Source organism: Amblyraja radiata, chromosome 22 (genome assembly GCF_010909765.2).
Source record: "Amblyraja radiata isolate CabotCenter1 chromosome 22, sAmbRad1.1.pri, whole genome shotgun sequence".
Lineage (NCBI taxonomy): Eukaryota > Metazoa > Chordata > Chondrichthyes > Rajiformes > Rajidae > Amblyraja > Amblyraja radiata.
In genome coordinates this window covers 32345346-32366167 of record NC_045977.1, presented here as the reverse complement: position 1 = coordinate 32366167, position 20822 = coordinate 32345346, and the positions used below count along the sequence as shown (strand labels likewise).

At 40.8% G+C, this 20822-nt stretch overlaps 1 protein-coding gene across 1 annotated transcript; it reads right to left on the bottom strand.

The window, feature by feature from the left end:
• Nucleotides 1-4586: 4586 nt before the first annotated feature.
• Nucleotides 4587-13447, bottom strand: LOC116985436 (ectonucleotide pyrophosphatase/phosphodiesterase family member 7-like). The gene is made up of 6 exons (XM_033040227.1): nucleotides 13180-13447; nucleotides 11406-11551; nucleotides 9938-10561; nucleotides 8203-8449; nucleotides 7133-7259; nucleotides 4587-4647 (listed from the first exon to the last, which is right to left on the bottom strand). The coding sequence occupies exons 1-6, from the start codon at nucleotides 13445-13447 to the stop codon at nucleotides 4587-4589; spliced, it is 1473 nt and encodes a 490-aa protein (XP_032896118.1).
• Between the last annotated feature and the right edge of the window lie 7375 nt (nucleotides 13448-20822).

Below are 20822 nucleotides of genomic sequence, written 5' to 3'. Positions count from 1 at the left end.
CTCAACACCCTCCTGTGTGCCTGGGTCCTGGACTTTCTCACCACCAAGCCCCAAGTAGTCAAGATGGGAGGATATACATCGAAGTCCCTCACCCTGAGCACAGGATCCCCCCAGGGTTGCGTCCTCAGCCCCCTACCGTACTCCCTGTACACACATGACTGTACATGTTCAGCTCCAACTCTATAATCAAGTTTGCTGATGACACTGTGGTGGTGGGCCTGATCTCAGACAACGATGAGAAGGCCTACCGGGAGGAGGTGGCTGACCTGGCACTCTGGTGTCAGGACAACAGCCTCCTCTTGAATATCAAAAAAACTAAGGAGCTGATCGTGGACTTTAGGAGGGCACATCATCCGAGGACGTACGCACCATTGAAGATAAATGGGGATCCTGTGGATAGGGTGAGCTGCTTTAAATACCTGGGAGTCCACATCTCAGAGGATCTGACATGGACATCACACGCTGCAGCACTGGTGAATAAGGCAAGACAGCGCCTTTACCACCTCAGGCAATTGAGGAAATTCAGAGTGTCTCTGAGGATCCTCCAGTGCTTCTACTCAGCGGCTGTGGAAAGCATCTTGTCCGGAAACATCACGATTTGGTTTGGGAACTGCTCTGCCCAGGACAAGAAGGCTCTTCAGAGGGTTGTGTGTTCGGCCGAACGCACTATGGGAACTCCACTCACCCCTCTGCAGGAACTATACATCAGAAGGTGCAACTCCAGAGCCAACAAGATCATGGGAGACCCCTTCCACCCCAGCAACGGACTGTTCCAGCTGCTACGGTCAGGCAAACGCCTCCGTTGCCATGCTATGAAAACGGAGAGGATGAGAAGGAGTTTCTTCCCTGAGGCCATTAGGACTGTAAACTCCTATCTCACCATGGACTAACTTTACTGTACCAATTTATTGTTGTGTGGTGTCTTTTTTAAATTGCTGTTTTTTCTTTTTTTTCCTCCCACTAATATGTAATATGTGAATATGTGATTCTGTTCCATTCTGTTTTGTAGTTTTTTTGCACAATCCACAAGCATTGCCACTTTTCATTTCACTGCACATCTCGTATGTGTATGTGACGAATAAACTTGACTTGACATGATATGGACGTTGCCTTTATATCCATACATCAACCAAAATTTTAGTACAGTGTAATTTGTGAGGAATTTTATTAACCTATTTTACTATCCATCTATATTTTTTATTTAGTCTTTCCATCTATTTTTCTTGCAATCATTTATTTCATTTTACAGTGCTTTTACATCATTAATAATCATCATTCCATTATTTCAACAGCATAGAGTACAAATGGTTTTATTATCATTAAATGCATTAAAATAATCATTAACAACAGGATCGAGAAAACCTGTAATTAGTGTCCAAATTCAACTTGATCTAAATGAGGTATAAATTCGTGCTCTGTGAAAGTTTCTGAATTTATTAAGAAATGAATCATTTGCTGGCTCAAAGTTGACGTTACTTCTTGTTAACCTCAGATCTATGCAACCATTTGATTTTTACCTAAAAAATAATCATTAGTGGCTGGAAAATGGTGTCAGAGATTTTTTTCTTCAAATCTAAATCAGTCCTATTATGTTACTGTTTTTAGGATACCCTATCAAATGGAATGCTGTTTTCTCTATTTTGTACAACTCTTGGGAATATCTAGCCCTTGGCTACTCATAGAGGAGCAGCATTCAGAATGGCATTGAAAATCTCAAATCTCATACAGCCAGAGCACAGTCACAGGTAAGCCGTCCACAGTGTACAGATACAGGATAAAGGGAATAGCATTTCGTTCAAAATAAAGTCCGATTGAAGATAGTCCATGGGTCTCTAATGAGGTAAATGGTAGGTCAGGACCCCTCTCCACCATCTACCTCATTGGAAACCCTTGGACTATGTTTAATTGGACTTTACAATCAATCACGCAATCACAATAATACTTTATTAGCCAAGTATGTTTTGCAACATACGAGGAATTTCATTTGCCAAGTCAGTCATACAAATAAAAAGCAACAAAACACACAAAATATATTTTAACATAAACATCCACCACAGTGACTCCTCCACATTCCTCACTGATGGGAGGCGAAAAAAAGTTCAATCTCTTCCATTCTTTGTTCTCCCATGGTCGGGGGCCTCGAGCCCTCCGTTGACGGGTCGATCTTGACTCCCATAGCCGGCAATGTTTGGGCCCTCCGCATCGGGGCGATCAGTTCCTGCATCAGGGGGATGTCAGCTCCCCCTCGCCGGACGATCGAACCCCACGTCGGGGCTGGTCGAACCTCTGTGTCATTTGAGCTCTCCCGATTAGCCTCTCCCGAGACTGCGAGCTTGCGCTGGTAAAGTTCACAGGCCGCGGTTGGAGCGATCCCAGGCAAGGGATCGACTCCGATGTTAAGTCCACGCCCCGCGGTGAGGCTCAAAGTCAGTCCAAGGAGGCCTCCAGCTCCATCGATGGTATGCCGCAGAGCGATCCAGAAAAGAATTGCATTTCCGGCAAGGTAAGAAGCTGAAAAAAAGTTTCCCCCTCCCCCCACCCCCCACATAAAACAAACTGGAGACCATACACACAGACTTTTAAAACGCACTAAAAATTAAAAAAATATGAAAAAACAGACAGACTGTTGGCAGGGCTGTATCTTTTGTTGCTGGACTTTATCTTGCACTTAACATTATTCCATTTATCCTGTATCTGTACACTGGGCGGCTTGATTGTAATCATGTATAGTCTTTCAGCCGACTGCATAGCATTGAACAAAAAGCTTTTCACTGTACCTCGGTACACATGACCATAAACTAAACTAAGTTTGGGAAGGATGATCTCACAAACTGCTCGCCCTATCAACATCGCCTGCCCCGTTCCAAGGAAGAGTTCAGTTCTCACTTAGGCCTCATTGGAGTCATCTCAATACCAAAGGATTGCCAAAAAAGGAGTATGTAGTATCAACTGCTCATTGTACTTCACTTTGAAATTCAATTCCATTAGTTTTGGATGTGTGGATGTAAAAACTACATTTTACTTGTGAATATATCATATAAAATATGCCTAAATAGGACCCAAAAGTGAGATTTTGTTTCTCTTGTTTCCTTGTAGATCAGGGAGAACAATTCTTCTGGGTACATAAGAAAAGCATTGTCCTACCTACACAAACAACCACACAAATAAACAGATGGGTTTTTTTTTTTGGTCATATTAATTAAAGGATTAAAGTTGGCCAAGATACCAGGGGGTTGTCCTTACATTTCTTTGAACAGTGCCTTAGAATATTCCCAAAGGTCAATTAATAACTATCTTATCTGAAAGATGGTATTGAAGAAAGAGAAACGCATTCATTTTGCAATAAAATGCTGATTCAATTAATTTATGCCAATACATTGTTTTCATTTTACATAATTAAATCTCATATATTAATCAAATTTCCATATTGGTGCTTCAGTTTTGAAGAAAAGAGAAAATTAATCATGTACCAATTCCATTCTACTGAATAAATAAAGTAAATTATACAAAATGCATATGGGAAAGGCAAATTGCACTTTATATTTTAAATTAGCATCTCCAGGAACTGAGATGATTCACCTCCATAAACCACAAACATTTTCTGATGAAAGGTCATCATAGAAACATAGAAAATAGGTACAGGAGTAGATCATTTGGCCCTTCAAGCCAGCACCGCCATTCAACATGATCATGGCTGATCATCCAAAATCAGTACCCCGTTCCTGCTTTCTCCCCATACCCCTTGAAACCATTCGAGTTTCATTGAGTCTTTCATTGAGTTGAAAGGTTAAATGGCAAATAGTTAAAATATATTTCCAATATTGTTTCTATTTCAGTTTTCCAAGTATTGGCACTATTTTACTTTGGTAAAGTTGTTCAATTATGCTGGGGGGTCTGAACCTCGGAGTGAGAAATGGATAACCGCAAGTTAGCCGCAAACTTACATTAATGTACAATATATGTTTCATGGAAGTTACAAAAGTCCACAACTGGCAACTTTAATGGACCCATTCAGACCCCACAGCTGAAGAATAACAATGTATGCCACACCTTAATATCTAGACTTCTGTCTCTTTAAATCTAAAGGCTTTGTATGTAATGTCCATTGAAAATCCTGTGACTGATGCTTTGAATGTCTCCAAAACATGAACTCCTGCCCTGGCTTTAATGTAATAGCAGCATGAGGGTTAGGTTAGGTTTTGCCTGGCTTTCATCTTTTTAATGAACTGAAATATTTTTTTTTAATACATTTCACTTTCCATCCGCCTCATTGGAGACCTTTGAATTTTCTTTAATCAGAATTCAGTGTTATATCTTTGCACTAAATGTTGTACCCTTTATCCTTTTGCTTTGCACTGTGGATGGTTGATTGTGTTCATATATAGTTTTTTTTTTGACAGGATAGCAGACAAAAGATTTTCACTGTATCTCGGTACACATGACAATAATAAGCTAAATTAAAACTATACTAAAGAGAAGGGCCACCACCTACAGTTTCACAAGGAAGATGATTCTCACATATTTCCAGCTTGCATTAACAGTTTGAATTTGGTGAGGCTAATAAATTGATTGCTCTGATAAGCCATTTAGAACTTATACTCCTTTGTTAGAATGTGGGAATCACTGCAAGGATTTTCACGCTTGGATCTGGGAAAATAAAGCACAACTTAAACATCACATAACTGGTCATTCCTAAAATTAAAAAAAGTGAAGCAAAGCTACTTACATGCTAACATTTTAATCTACTTACAATAATTGTTACATACCAATCTAACATGGCTTAGACAGGGGACGTTTGACCAAATTAGCTTCCGTGATTGATTCCAACAAATATTGAAGATTATAGAATTTCACATGCATTCCTTTCCTAATCTATTTTTGTATTTTTAATTTAATGAAAACAAATAATATAATCTCACTTGTAAACTACTTTTCAGATCAGCAGTTCCTCAACCAAGGGGTGTGAAGGTTCCACTTTCCCGAGTTATTCACGAATTATCCTGAGTTATTATTCATTAATTCTCCCGAGTTTTCAAACTCGCAGAATGTTCGTAACAAGTCCGTAGGAGGCCGTGGATACATCGTAGCGGCTCGTTATGCCAGCCCTAGGTACTCAGGGCATCAGGTAGGTCGGGACGTTTTTTCCAGCCTGATGAAAAATGTCCACGAGTAAAAAATAGCCCCGAGTACCTACGGCTGGCATAACGAGCCGCTACGATATATCCACGGACCCTTACGGCTTCCTACGGACTCGTTACGAACATTCTGCGAGTTTGAAAACTCGGGAGAATTCGTGGATAACTCAGGAGAATTCGTGAATAACTTGGGAAAGTGGGACAGGCCCTTTAGCAAGAGGATGTTAGCGAGGGTTGTAACCTAGGAGTGCTAGCAGGGGGATGTAGGCAGATTAAACAAGTGAACACGAAGTTAGGACATGGAATAAAATGTGGGGAAAATGAGAGAATATCCACTTTGGAAGAAACAATGAAAAAGCAAATTATTACTGCAATCATACATGGGACGCAAAGGGCTGACATGCAGGTACTATGTGTAATTAAAAAGGCAAATTGGCATTGATTATAAAGGATATGTAGTATAAAAGTGGGGAAGTTTTGATGCAATTTCCTGGTGAGACTGTACCTGGACAATTCTGAACAGTTTTGATCCCTATCTTTTAAAAAAGGATATGCAGACAGTGGAGACGGCAATGAAGATTCAGCAGGGTGGAAGATCATGAAGAAAGGTTGAGCAGGTTGGGCCTATTCTGTTGGAACTTTCGAAGAATAAGAGATGATCTTATTGAAACGTTAAAAGCAACTTTCACCCCCTGGCTATTGTAAATTTTATGTGGTAATTTACTGGCTGAATTAGAACCCATAATATTCAATAGAAACTTTGTGAAGATGAGCTTTTGCATTGGCAAACACCACACAATAATTACAAGTATACACCATAAGGTCAGAATAATAGTTTGAAAAATTGTAATTGTTTGCCAAAATAAAAAAATAAATCATACTACAATCAGTAATGAAAAAACATTTGATTTCCATTGCCTGTAATGGTAGTGAAGGCAGATTCAACCATCACCTACAAGGGGAACTTGGATCCAAACATGCATAAAACATTGCAGAAACACAGGGAAACAGCAGTGGGTTGGGACTGGCTGCATTGCTTGAGCATGCGGTTGCAACAAGGACACCGATGCTCGCACCCAGGAAGATGAAAAACCTAAACCAGTGCCCTGTTCACTTAAACCCTAAGTAAAGGCAGAGCTAAATAAGTGGAACAACATGAAGAAATCCCTATCTTTTAATGAAGTCTACCCAAGACTGCGAGCTCCTCGATGTTCAAAACCGCAGGAGGGCCGATCCCAGGCAAGGGATCGCAGACTCCGATGGTAAGTCCGCGGACCAGCAGTGGGGCTCAAAGTCAGTCTCGAGCAAGGCCACCAGCTCCATGATGTTAGGGCAATGTCAGAGTGACCGGAGATACGATCCGGAAAACAATCGCATCTCCAGCATGATAAGAATTTGAAAAAGTTTCCCCCGACCCCCACCCCCCACCCCCCACATAAAACAAATCAGAGAACATTAACACATACTTTTTAAAACACACAAAAAATGACAAAAAAAGACGAAAAGCCAGACAGACTGTTGGCGAGGCTGCCGTCGCTGACGGCGCCACAAAGCTTAAGGTGATGCAGGCAAGACAAAGCCATTCAATGGCAAAAAAAGACTTGCTGCCAACACAAAATAATCACATGGGCCTTAAATTTGGGTCTGAGATCTTGCCAAGAGTCATGGACCTAGGGAAATCAATACAATATTTAATAGTCCCAGTAACTGAGGAAGAGCAGTTGAGGGAGAGAGCGTTTCTAGCGACACAATGTCAAATTAAAGTGGAGCAAGAATGCTTTCCTGAGAAAGTGGACTGTTTCCTCTTGGAAAGAAGGTGGCAGAAGTTCTAAATGTCACAGATCAGAAAACATCAGAGAGTAGACCCTTCCTTGACTGGTTGTGTTGAGTCTTGTTAGTTCATTAGATTAACGTCAACTTTCAGCTGCAATTTACAGTCATTTGGGAATATTGACAAGGAAGCAACATCACAGTTGGTTGCTTCAACATTTCCTTACCTTTTGTTTCTTTGAATGGCATTCCATACAACAATAATTACAAACACTATGGCCAGAAACGCAAGGACAGCACCTAACCCTATGACTGCAGAGGAACGAACTGATGTGGTCTGATCCTCCTGAGGACCTAAAAGAGAATTAGATGAATTTAACTTAGCGTTTTTTCTGGAGTTCTTTATTGTGTTTACTTTTTAACTTACAGTAAGTATATAATTTTGCCAAAATAAAAGGACCCATCACTGCAGTAGTCTCAGGTGTGGGTTAGGAATTGTTGCACTGATGTGAAAAATAAGAAAAAACTTTCAAAAGACTCTTTAGATTAATTTATTTTTAGTTTAGTTTAAGGATGCAGTGTAGAAACAGGTCCTTTGGCACACCGAGTCCACGCTGACCAATGATCACCCCATGTACTAGTTCTATCCTACACACTAGGGACAACTTACAGAAGCCAAACAACAGTGTGATTTCTGAGGAGATTGGTCTCCAGACCTTGAACTCAGTTTGAAAGAGTGAGTATATGGGTTGAATGCAGATTTTGTTATGGTTTGACAGTTCTGTCTAGTTTAGTATCAGAGCAGAATGGGTTGTCAAAGAATTTGACATTTTATGGATGCATCTTGTTCTGGCAGCCCCAGAAAGTTAGAGGTAAGTTCAAATTCCCCAAATTCTCCTCCCCCCCAATCTCTTCTCAACAACTCCCCACACCCAAGGTCATGGCGAGCAGACAGAGCTGACCACAAAAGTGTTCAAAAGCCTGCTATTATGACAGTTTCCTGGTTGTTAAGTTTTAGCCTTAGAGATACAGCGCGGAAACAGGCCCTTTGGCTGATCTGGTCCACGCCGACCAGTGATCCCTGCATATTAACACTATCCAACACACACTGGGGACAATCTTTACATTTACCAAGCCAATTATAAAGTTCCATAATTGCTGTTCAATTATGTTTTCTGCTTACATTTTGACATGTATTCGTTTGCAGGCAACTATAAGTGAATAATATATTTTCCATTTAAAATTACATGTATGTCGTAAAATGCATCGATGCATGGAGAAGGAACTCTTTCAATACCTGGGTAATCTGGTATTTTGTCAGATGAACCTACTAGCATCCCACGGGTGAATGCCATCGACCCATTGTTCGGTTCTGGTGTCACTCCCAATAACTTGCACATCAAGGGATAAGTGTGAATACTGTCAAAGGGCTCTGCCAGGTAAGAATGCTGGAAATCTGGGCCAAATGCTCGGAAAATCATCTTCATGTCCATTTCTCCATTGTCAAATCCATGATCTCCTTTGTTGAAGTAAATGATGATTCTCTGAAATAATAAATGGTCAGTCTTCCCTCCAGCATTTGCAACTAGCTCAGACAATGAGGATTTCTGCGATTATGTTTTTTATTCAGAAATTTCCAAATGTTGTCATAAATTAATCAAACGTGTAATCATTTTACTTGTTTATGTCATATAAGCCCTTGAATGTTCAGTAAAAATAATGGTGAGGCTAATAATAACAGTGTCCACATTTTTTTATATATGTGGGAATCAGTCAACAATTTAAGACAAATGCAGAGATGAATTCAATTGGGAAGCTGGAAGCCAGCGCGGAGAATGTGTGATGAAAATGCAGCCGTGTGTAGGAAGGAATAGCAGAAATGAAGTGGTAGTAACTGTTTCAATAATACGTGACCAGGTTGTTAAATTGGAGAGGTGTTAAAGTATAAGGCAGCAGAATTTGGACTTGTGCCTTTCTGCACATATACTCCCAATACCAGTGTGCTCCTTTAGAGAATGGTAAACCAAACATTAAGACATGCTCAATGATGCTATTAAATGCACGTTACAGTAATGACAGTTCTGGTCTGGGAATGTTGTGCAGCACATCTTCCGTGAGAAGGAAAACAGTAAATAAAAGAAGGGGTTGAGAATTAAAGAGAAAGAAGGGTAGAACATTGGTGCAGCGACCCAGGTTCTGTCCTGACTTCTGCGGTTGACTGTGTGGGATTTGCATGTTCTCCTTGTTTCCCCCTGCTGTTCTGGTTTCCTCCCACAGTCCACAGATGTGCAGGTTTGTAAGTTAAATGGCCACTGCAAATTGCTCCTGGTGTGTAGAATGGGAAATTTGAGAGAATACAATGTGATTAGTGTAGGATTAGTGTAAATAGGTACTTGATGGTTAGCGCACCTTGATGGGCTGAAGGGCGTGTTTCCCTGCTATATCACACCATGACTGCCCTATGACTATGGCAAGGTAGCCACGGCTTTGCTGCTTGGATATTTTGTGCTGCCTGAAAATATGAATAAAAAGGACAGAAAAGAACAGAAAGAATTGTTGACGGAATCAGCACCCACAGAAATCATTTTTAGTATATTGTTGACAACAAACTAAAAGAAATAAACATGTTCTAAAAGAAGATACATTTACATTAGTTAGCCATTCATAGTTTCACTTAATTCCTTATGGAACATATAAAGAATATGTAGATTCATAAGATATACACAAAATACTGGAGTAACTCAGTGGGTCAGGCAGCATCTCTAGAGAAAATGGACCGGCATTCTTCAGTCTGAAGAAGGGTCCCAACCCGAAACATCACTTATCCATTTTCTCCAGAGATGCTGCCTGACCCACTGAGTTGCTCCAACATTTTGCGTCTATATTTGGTATAAACCAGCAACTGCAGTTTCTTTTAATTACTGTGTAGATTCATAAGGTTTGTTTATATTTCATTTCTCTCAGCTGCCTTACAAATAACTCTCCTTTTTATACCTCAAAATTAAATTGAAACAAAAGCACTTGCCACTTACCCCATTAACAGAATACCCATTGTCTCCATAAACAAGGATGGGCAAAAGACGATCATTTTTACTGTAATGAAAATGTTCAGGCAATTCTTCCTTTTTATATACTTTTAAATGTGGATGTGCATTTTTCAGTGCCTGGTAGACTTCTTCAGTTTTTCCTTGTTTGGGCAAAAGCATCCCAAATCCTCCATAGTCTAATAATTCGAACTTGATATTTTTAAAACTGATGTATTTTGAGAGTTTGATTTCATTAATTTCAGGCTTTTTCTTTACTGTTGTCATCCCATGGTCTGAGGTTATGATAACGTTTAGCCGGTCTTTCAGATTGTGCCTATCAATGCTGGATATTAAGTAGCCAATGGTTCTGTCAATCTGTCGGATTATATCACGTCTCTGTGGTGTTTCTGGTCCCATTCTGTGTCCAACGCCATCAGGCTCTCCATAGTAAAGCGTTACAAAATCAAAGTCTTCCTTTTCAAACCAATCCAAGACCATATCGATATTTATTCTCCATTCTGTCTCATTAGCATCAGGGTGAGTCAGTGATTCCCCCAGAGATCTGTAGATTGCTTGTCCGCCATAGGTCACATTTCCTCCTGGATAGTGGAATGATGCTACTTTTTTTCCCTGTGTGCAGAAGTCGAAATATGTCCTTATTTTTTTCATTTTATCAATGACAATTAACTCCCAGAAGAAAATGGGAGTGGCTCTTCTAATGTTTCATTGGAAAAATACGTACTCAATGTGTAACATTTGGGAACTAGGTGGGATAGGTGCCTTGATCAGCCTGAAGAGTTAGCCAGCCTCAGCCAGAGTGACAATAAGGTTGTTACAATAGTGCTCAGCACTGCTGGTGTAAGAAATCAATGTAAAATCCTACTTTTAGTTGCTCTATGTTCTTGAAAAGGCTAAGCTCAAGATGAAGATCAGCCTCAGAATTATGGCTGAGAGTGAGGGGATGTGCTTTAACTTTAACATTGAAGTAAAGGTCAACCCAACAAATGTAGCAATAGGAAATTAGAAGAAGCTAATTTAAGGACATCATCTAAAAGGAAGCACAAGCAATGGCTGACTCTTACCAGGTCCGAAAAGTATGTATAATAATTTACACTCTGAACCTGAACCAACACTGATCAAGTTAACTTGTGTGACCCATGACCTGTTCTAATCTTAGTTATGTGAAGAAATGATGCAGCCATTAGTTTAATATTATAGTGGAGAGAATGCAAACAAGCACTTCAATACAACATCACTATTGACCAGGTCAGTAAAAGAGGAACAGGTACATGGATAAGAAAGGTGTAGAGGTATAATGAGCCAATCTACTGGGATTAGCATTACGGTCGGCATAGGTGAGGTGCACCGAAGTGCCCGCTTCAGTCGTGTAAAATTCTAAGGTTCTATTTAATTTGGTTTAATAGATGATTTGCTACAAATGTAACAATTAGACAACTCAAAGTATGAAAAATACCTGGTTTTGAGCTGTGATCCACAAAGGAAGTACTCCATTATCCCACCATAATGTCTTCCCTAATGTAATTTTATGAGGTAGTTTAAGCAAAGTTTTTGTGTTGTAAAACATATTGTGAACAACTCCATGATCTTCAATCCATCGCCCTGTGAAAGGAAACAAATATTGCTTCATTGATGGAGAGCGGGAAACCCAAAGAATGTTTGCAAATGCAGTTGAATTATTTGTAGAGTTCCTGGAATTCTAGAATAGATCTTCAGGTTTACAGATACATTTGTGAAACTTACAATAAAAAGTTGTTATTCTCATTTGGGTTTCAATGAAATAATGGTAATCTGCCAGCTATGTACTTGTTTTACCTCGACTAGAAACTTAAAAAAAGTTCCTTATGCCCCTGTCCCACTTAGGAAACCTGAACGGAAACCTCTGGAGACTTTGCGCCCCACCCAAGGTTTCCGTGCGGTTCCCGGAGGTTGCAGGAGGTTGCAGGTAGTAGAAGCAGGGAGGGAGACTGACAAAAACCTCCGGGAACCTTGGGTGGGACGCAAAGTATCCAGAGGTTTCCGTTCAGGTTTCCTAAGTGGGACAGGGGCATAAATCAGACTAAACAAAGTTAATTTGATTAAGGGGAACAATGAGCAAAAATCAGGTCAATTATTCTATAACAAAATCTTCTCTATTTTAAGGAATCCATTCCTGTGTTTCACAACCATAGTAATAATGGAAAGTGCTGACAGACCATTTGGCTTGCTCTGAAGGGCAATTGATAAAATATGCCCTTTAATCCCATTTTACTGCCTGGAGATTAGAGATTAAAAGCATGATACTTGTTCACCTAACTTGAGCTGTTATAAAAAAAGATGATTAGACCATTTTATATTTTGATAGGAGGGTATTATCTCTGGAGAAAAGGAATAGGTGACGTTTCGGATCTAGACCCTTCTTCAGAACAAGGGGTCACAGTTTAAGGATAAGGGGGAAATCTTTTAGGACCGAGATGAGGAAAACATTTTTCATACAGAGAGTGGTGAATCTCTGGAATTCTCTGCCACAGAAGGTAGTTGAGGCCAGTTCATTGGCTATATTTAAGAGGGAGTTAGATGTGGCCCTTGTGGCTAAAGGGATCAGGGGGTATGGAGAGAAGGCAGGTACAGGATACTGAGTTGGATGATCAGCCATGATCATATTGAATGGCGGTGCAGGCTCGAACGGCCGAATGGCCTACTCCTGCACCTATTTTCTATGTTTCTATGTTTCTATGTTCAGACTCTCGACCCGAAACGTCACTTGTTCCTTTTCTCCAGAGATGCTGCCTGACCAGTTGAGTTACTCCAGCTTTTTGTGTCTATCTTTGAGTTTATTGTCATATGCACAAGTATGCTGAGGCACAGGTACAATGAAAATCTTGCTCACAGCAGCATTGCAGGCATATGGACAAATGCAACGCACAAAAAGATAAACTCTGCAAGATTGTAAAAAGACAGCAAAATCAAGCCATTAGTGCAAAACAAAATTAGAAATCAAGTACATGCTAAACCAAGTGATGGACCATAGTGTTCCATTGCCGAGTAGGAATAGGTTGTGCATTTTGGTTCAAGAAGCTGAGTTGTAGGAAAGTAGGTGTTCTTGCATTCTGATACATAACTGCTACCAATTAATCTCATTGTAATATATTTCAATCTAAATTGTGTCCACATTCCGTCATGAATAAAACAGTAAATTAGCCACATTGAACAAATTCATTTAAGATTGTAACTTTACTCTGAAATCCCACCTGTGATGGTTGTAAAATGAGATGGCGATGTCATGGTTACAAAAGGTGGGTTAATATATTTTGCCTTTACTCCCGTTGTTACCAAATAGTCCAGATGTGGTGTCTCGACGTCCTGATCGTAATCCCAGCGAAATCCATCAAAAGAAATCAACAAGAGTTTATTTGGCTTCTTGCTGCTGTGGGTCTGTTGGATTGGCACACATATCACCACTGTTACCAAAACCGATGTCACTGCTATGAAAATTAGAGTCTTCATATCACTTCCCATGTTGAGTTAATCCAGATGAAGTTGTTCAGCGACGAAAGGGAACGACAAAATGAAAGGTGGCAACTTTAATCAGCACTTTTCTGAGTGTTGATTGCTTGCGTGTATCTTTTATCTTGATCTAAAAAGACAAAGATCGTTTGGTTTTATATTCTGAGTCAACACATTTCTCTGATAATTACCCAGACAAATTGTACTCTATTAAAACGTTCCCAACCTTTTACATACAGAACTCAGTAGTTAAACCTGTATTAAAGGGAAATTATAAACCAGAGTTGCAAGGGGTGTAAAGGGTTTTCTCTTGGTAATTTCCACACAGTTGTTGAACAGATCAGTGAGAAATTGTTCCCACAGCCTATTCATTTAAGGCGATTCATAGCCTATTAATTCTCAAAAAAATATTAGCTACGATCTAACTTGTTTCTGATAGCTGCAACTAAAGCCATTTGATAAAGGGATTGCAATCATGGACCATGCAGTAAATTATGACACCAGTGTTCAACGCTAATCTAATTTCACAGTGCCATTTTGAAATTCTGCATTCTAACCTGGTGCTTGCTTAATCTCTCGGAGCAAGACATGACAATAATGCCTGAAGGATTTTTCTGCTGGAGCTATGTAATGTGATTTAAAAAAATTACAAGTTAGCTTCAGGCTGCCTCCCAATGTTGGCAATGTTAGTTGCTGTGGTTCTCTGTGATCAGTGGGCTATTGAAAGACATTTGCTGATACAAAACATTGTTATTTTGGCTTCTAGTTATCCCTCAGGTTGGATAGGCTGATGGAGCTTCCTTTAGCATTTTCTGTAACTGCAAAATGATGGGAGTTGCTGTAGAAAAGGGAGGAGAAAACATGGGTGAAGAGCTCTCAGAAGTCTAACATGCTTTAAGGAATATTTATCTCACTTCAACAGGAACTGCGGTTCATGGTCTTTGCTTTACAAATGACTGAAAAACAGTGGCCACAACTGCAACATCAGAGCAGGGCAAGAATCATAATGTTTATGGGTTTCAAGCTCCGAGCTCCACTTAAGGACTGGGCTAGTACTGGCTTTGGCGTTCTTTTTAAACTGTTTTTCCCTCTGATTCACCTTCTTTCCCACAAACTTTCAAGCCAATAGTCTCTTCTCTCTGCTTCTGCTTGCTGCTTCTCCGAGCTCCACGTACGGACTGGGCTAGGACTGGCTTTTGGCGTGCTTTTTAAACTGTTTTTCCCTCTGACTCACCTCTTTTCCTCTGACTTTCTTTCCCACACAGCTCCCACACAGGTCACAATGGCATTCATTGAGGACAAATCTAGCAATTACTTTTATGATTCACACTGGCAGGATTTGTGCTGAGTGGGTTTATGAGGTTACACTTGTTTAGATTGGAAGATATCTTGCTGGCATGATAACGTATTAAAAGAGCAAAATGAGATTGAGCTTCTGCAATACCAATGTGGTGCAAGCTACTGCAATTATACAACATTTATTCATTTCATTTCATCGTTGAAAACATTAACGACGCAATGGTGCTGGTTTCCGACGGGCACGGTGACGGACGCACCACACATCTCTGTCCTCCTTGCCTCCTCTTTTGCCTCTAAACATGCGTCTTCCATCAACGTTTTCGTCTTGATTGGCCGTCCCGGGTCACGTCTTCCATGGGTGGGTTCCCACAGCACAACCTTGTTCGCTGGCATTTCTGGGTGGCGGTGGCAGCGGCCAGCGAGCCTCATCCTTCTCGACCTGATCTTCTCGGTCAGAGGTGGAATCTCCCCATAGAGCTGGACGTTGGTGATGTGGTCCCTCCAACTGACATTTTGTACTTTTCTGAGCATTCGGGTGTAGGACTTGGAGAGTCCATGCCTCACACCCGTACACAACAGCATTGTGTAAATAGGGTTCAGGCTGGCTTGGTGACTCAAGGTGTGAGTTGAACCTCTTATTTACAGGTAATGACTACCTCATTTGGCAATTGGATGGTTCACAAGGAGCAATAAGAGAAGCTCTCCAAAGCCCCCCAAAAAGGAGTATTGTAGGAGTATTATAAAGAAGAAGCTTAGAAGACAACATGTAATTATGGCAGCGACCAAAGGGACCTTATTATAGATACAAAATGCTGGAGTTACTCAGCGGGACAGGCAGCATCTCTGGAGAGAAGGAATGGGTGACGTTTTGGGTCGAGACCCTTCCTCAGACCTGAAGAGATGCTGCCTGTCCCGCCGGGTATTTTGTGTCTATCTTTGGAGTAAATCCATTCCTCCTTACACATGGGGACCTTCCAGTTAATTTCAGCTAAATAGTTGAAAAATCAAGAAGTTTATATCCTTCCCTACTGCACATTAAACATAATAGCCTAGTGGGCCACATTGCAAGATATGAGACACATTGAGAAAGAGCTAGGCTGTAAATGCGGGCCTTAGACATGGGGTGGAGATTGCGAGTATGGTTCTTAGGTAAGCCATCAATTATTTCCAACAAAAGAAGAACCATTTTTTGTGCAACACTGATATATTGGAGCTATAAGAGAGGTTGGGCAAACAACAGATACAAGTAGCCGCAATGAACATAGCTTCATCTGGGCCGAGTGCCAATGTGATATCATCATCTATAACCCCGAAGGGGGATCCTTTCGGAAATTGATGTTAATCTGAGTTGCATGGATGATATTTATAATGGCAACCATTGAAATACTGCCAAATGACGTGAGGAGTTTGTCTATTTGGCATCCAACGAATTATAGGAAGCTGCCAAAAATACATCAGATCTAATTTTAATCATTTTCTTACTTGATTGTGTATTCTGATTCATCCACATGGTCCAATCATTAAGCAGAACATTTAAAATAAAAATGGTAAAATTATACTGCTTCAATTTTGATTGAGAGAATATTCCCTATATTATAGGAATGTATTATATTTTTTGGAATTCTAGGAACAAACACAAGAGTATTCTGAACATGCAGAATGTCTTGCCACATTTAATACAACAGCCACTCAATGTAAACACCTAGTTTACAGCTAGATCAGTGAAATTACTCTATTTCCGTGTTCAGCCCATGATGAAATGAGTTACCCTTCTTGCCATTCTTGTTGGCTGTACCTAATGCAATGTCGAAAAAAATATCATTTGTTGCTTGTTTGGATTTTCATTCCTGCTTCAAAAAGTTACACGAATAAGTTATTTTGGAGAACCCTTTAGCTGTATTATTGAATCAATAATGTGCTTTGTGTGTTTTGTTAATCTTTCATTAATGTAATCCATGAATTGTAGCCTGCATCACCTACATTTGTGTGATGATTAATCAATGCTGATCAACAGTCCCAAATCTGGACCTGTGCAATATGATCAACAGCCTAATACATAACATCCTGGGTGCATGAACATTTGATTATTCATTTATTGCCCTAAAACATAGACTCCATCAAATATCACTGACTTGTTAGAAAACCCTCTCTACATTTCCTTCTCAAAAGTCAGCATAGGTTTTCGGGATCAAAATCAAAGTCAGTCTGGAAGTCACCAAGACTAGAGGAGTCATGTTAGATGACACAAGATGCTCAGCATCAAAACTGACTTTTGGGCAGTGACTTGGGGCCACCTATCACTTCTCCAAGTAAAGTCTGCTGCATCTAATATTCCCATCGAAGTACCAACTAGGTATGAGTCTGAAGAAGGGTCTCGACCCGAAACGTCACCCATTCCTTCTATGCAGAGATGCTGTCTGTCCCCCAGCATTTTGTGTCTAACTAGGTGTGAGTCTGCCTGGCGTGTGAGATGAGACAAAAACATACTTTTCCAAGGAGTACTTAAATGTTAACAGTTATCATAAATGGACATATAAATGCTTAAAGTCAGAACACCCGTCCTGAGAGTCAGCTGAGTGGAACCTTAATGGAAATTGCAGGAACATCACTTTGCAATTAAATGCACCATCAGCCTAACAACATCTAAATAGTAGATTAGATTAAAGTATGCCGTACTAATGTCAATGATTGTGAACCTACAATACCTGAATATAATTGTGATGTGGGTGGGCGGCGCGAGGAGCGGGAGGAGCTGTGTTTGCGCTCTGCTGCGACCCGACCCCGGGGATTCGGAGGCTCCAACCGCAGGTCTGGTGGACAGTAACACCGGGAGCCGGCGGGTCCCTGCTGGGAGACCGCTTTTTGGGGCTTCCGCAATGGCGACTTCTCCCGCCCGAGTTGCGGGGTTGAAAATTACCTGGAGCGGGGCCTTACCTCATCGCCCGGCGCGGCTTTAAATGGCCGCGGGACTTGTTAGCGCACGCCGGGGGCTCCAACATCAAGACCCGGAGCGTGGCCTTGCATCGCCCGGCGCGGCATTAATGGCCGCGGGACACTTACCATCGCCCACCGGGGGCTTTGACTCTGACATCGGGAGGAGAATGAGGAGTGCAGGGGAGAGATATGACTTTGCCTTCCATCACAGTGAGGAGAAGATTCACTGTGATGGATGTTTGTGTAAATTGTGTTGTGTCTTGGTTCTTTTTCTTGTGTGTATGACTGCAGAAACCAAATTTCGTTTGAACCTCAATGGGGTTCAAATGACAACAAATAAATTGTATTGTATTGTATAATTAACAGTGGTTAATATCAGGCAAGTTTTCAAATAAGATTATTAATAGAACAAAAATTGAACATTAGTAACTAAACATAAATTAGAAAGTTTCTAGGTGCTTTTGCTAGTTTTCTGCAGAAAACAGGAGAGAAGACAAAGAATGGTCAATATTCAAGAGTGTTTTATTTTCATGTCCCAGATGGAATAATTAAATTCTTACTTGCAGCAGCACAACAGAATATGTAAACATAGTACTCTGTAAACAATATAATAAATGAGATAAAATAGTTGTTTGTGTGTATATATATATTTATATATATACACACATGTTACGTATATATGATAAAACTATCATTTAGGTGCAGGACCTGGTCATTATTTCATACAAGTACACATGTTCACCCATTTAGCAACTAATTGATAACAGAGCTCTGGGTTTTCCAGTCAATCTCAGTAAATGGGAGAGGACAGGAAGGGTAAGCCAGCAGGAGAGGAAGCATGTTCTTGCCTTACTGATTCTGAGCTCAACATACAACAGCCATGTCCTCTATACGAAGAGGTTCCAGGCGAATCTCCTGAGACAAAATGCCAAAAGCCATTTGGTGGATTGTCTAGTCTGCCTGATAGAATGAGAGGAAAAGGTGCATGGGGAAATCCATCTCTTTCCACTTGCTGGACCTACTATTTAGTTTAGTTTCGACATACAGCATAGAAACAGGTCCTTTGACCCACCGAATCCCAGGCCACTCCATTCAGAGCTCTGATTGCTATTATGTGAGAGTAGACTGATGTTATTCAAAATCAGAGGGATGGCAAACAAGCAATAGATGTTACTAAGATGTCTGCGTCATCCTAGACTAGAGGTGGACCTCTCGAGCAGAAAGCTGCCATCTGGATCAGAGACCTAATAACCAGGAGTATTCTATTGCCATCAATGGGCTGATGCTACCATGCAGGAGTTGAACATTTATGTTGGTATGAATCTTGAAGCATTGAGGGCAGCTATTTGATCCCAGTCACGGTAGAAGCACACTCCATTATTTGTGCAGTTCCAAGAGAGTTCCACCAGGATTGTGCAGTTTAAAAGTGCATTCATCGCTCAGGATATTGGCTTTCCTCTTTCCAACACTGCCATTATACAGGTGTCCCATTGCTAAATGCCCCAGACCTCAGCCCCTATCACTGCAGGAAAACACATAGGTGAATCATTCATGTCATCGTGTAGTCATCAAGTTTCTTTTGTTATAATGCACTGACATTTATGTCTAATAAAATCTTTTGTTCAAAATGTTCCATCCATAGCAATTCAATGAAATGTGCAGATGGCAGGATGATGGAGGCTTTGGAAAGGTGGAACATTGCATGATGCTCAGTCTGTTATGCAACCCTTGTTTGTTTATTGATTGACTGTTTTTGAAAGCAAACACCTCATCTGCGGTTTAATTTGCTGTAAATGCCAAAGTCATTGCACCTTTTCCCTTTAACGAGGAGATGAATCTTCTGCCGTTAAGTCCAATTTCTTGGCAGATATATATAAACTAATCAGTGTCAGGATGCTTTATAGTTATCATTTATTTATTTTATCTAACACTCAGTCAATGTATTTTTTCCAGACCCTTACATTTTCAAGAACTTGAACCTTTAGCAGCACTAGGAGGAAGTACATGAACCGATGTCTTTAATCAGACCTGACCTATTAGTGAGTCCGGTCCACCCCCCGTGCTCTGTCTACCAAAGATTATAGTCTACTGGAGCACAGAAAGGGACAATGGTTCTATAGCCGATGCGAGGATCCGGACCAAGGCAACGTGTGGAAGCCCTGCAGGAGCATGGGGCTCGACTGGATCAGGTGCTGCTCCAACAGACCGAGGGCACGGGCCGGACGCGGCCTGCAATGACACAGAGTGGTGGACAATGCCTACAACTTGGCTCGGCCTGGCTGACCCTGCTACGCCGCCAAGACAATGGGCCTATATGGCCAGCTGCACTAATGTATCTTGGACTTTAAAAATTGAACCAAAACCTGGTGGCTCTTGTATATTGTCTCTGTGGACTCTTTCTATGCACTTTGTACATAATCTAGGATTGTGCTTATGTATAGTAATTCTCTGCTGAACTATATGGAAAACAAGAATTTCATTGCACCTCATTACATGTGACAATAAAGAACATATTGAACCTTGAAGATAGACACAAAATGCCAGAGTAACTCAGCGGGACAGGCAGCATCTCTGGAGAGAAAGAATGGGTGACGTTTCGGGAAGTTCCTTCGTACACACATTGAACTTGGCTATTCGGACAGATGTCCCAATCTGCCATCTCTACCAACGTGAAGGAGAAGGGCACAAAGTAGATTAGGAAGACAACCACTTGCAGTTTCAACCTCCCAGTCAAACACCATTCTGCTTTGGAAACATGGCACTGATATATCATGATCTTTCAATTTAAATCCTGGAATTTCCTCCTCATCCGCACTGTGGGTGTACCAGAAGAACTACAGTAGTTCAAGAAGGGAGCTCACCTCCACCATCTCAAGGGGAAATATATGGGCAATAATTAGTAGTCTTGCAAGTGACACTCAGATCCAGAAATATGATTCAAATAAATGATTGGAGTTTTGAAAAATATGAATAATTGTGTAGATAAGTAGATTTTTAAAATAACATTAACAATTAGTTGAAATAAATTGCGAACATGTGAAGTACTTTTGGAGTCCCAGTCCATTGAACCTTTGTTGCCCCTTTCTCGGCGGTTCTATTCGTTGTTCCGCAGGAAGTCAGCCGGTCAAACCAGCTAATGACTACAACTCCCAGA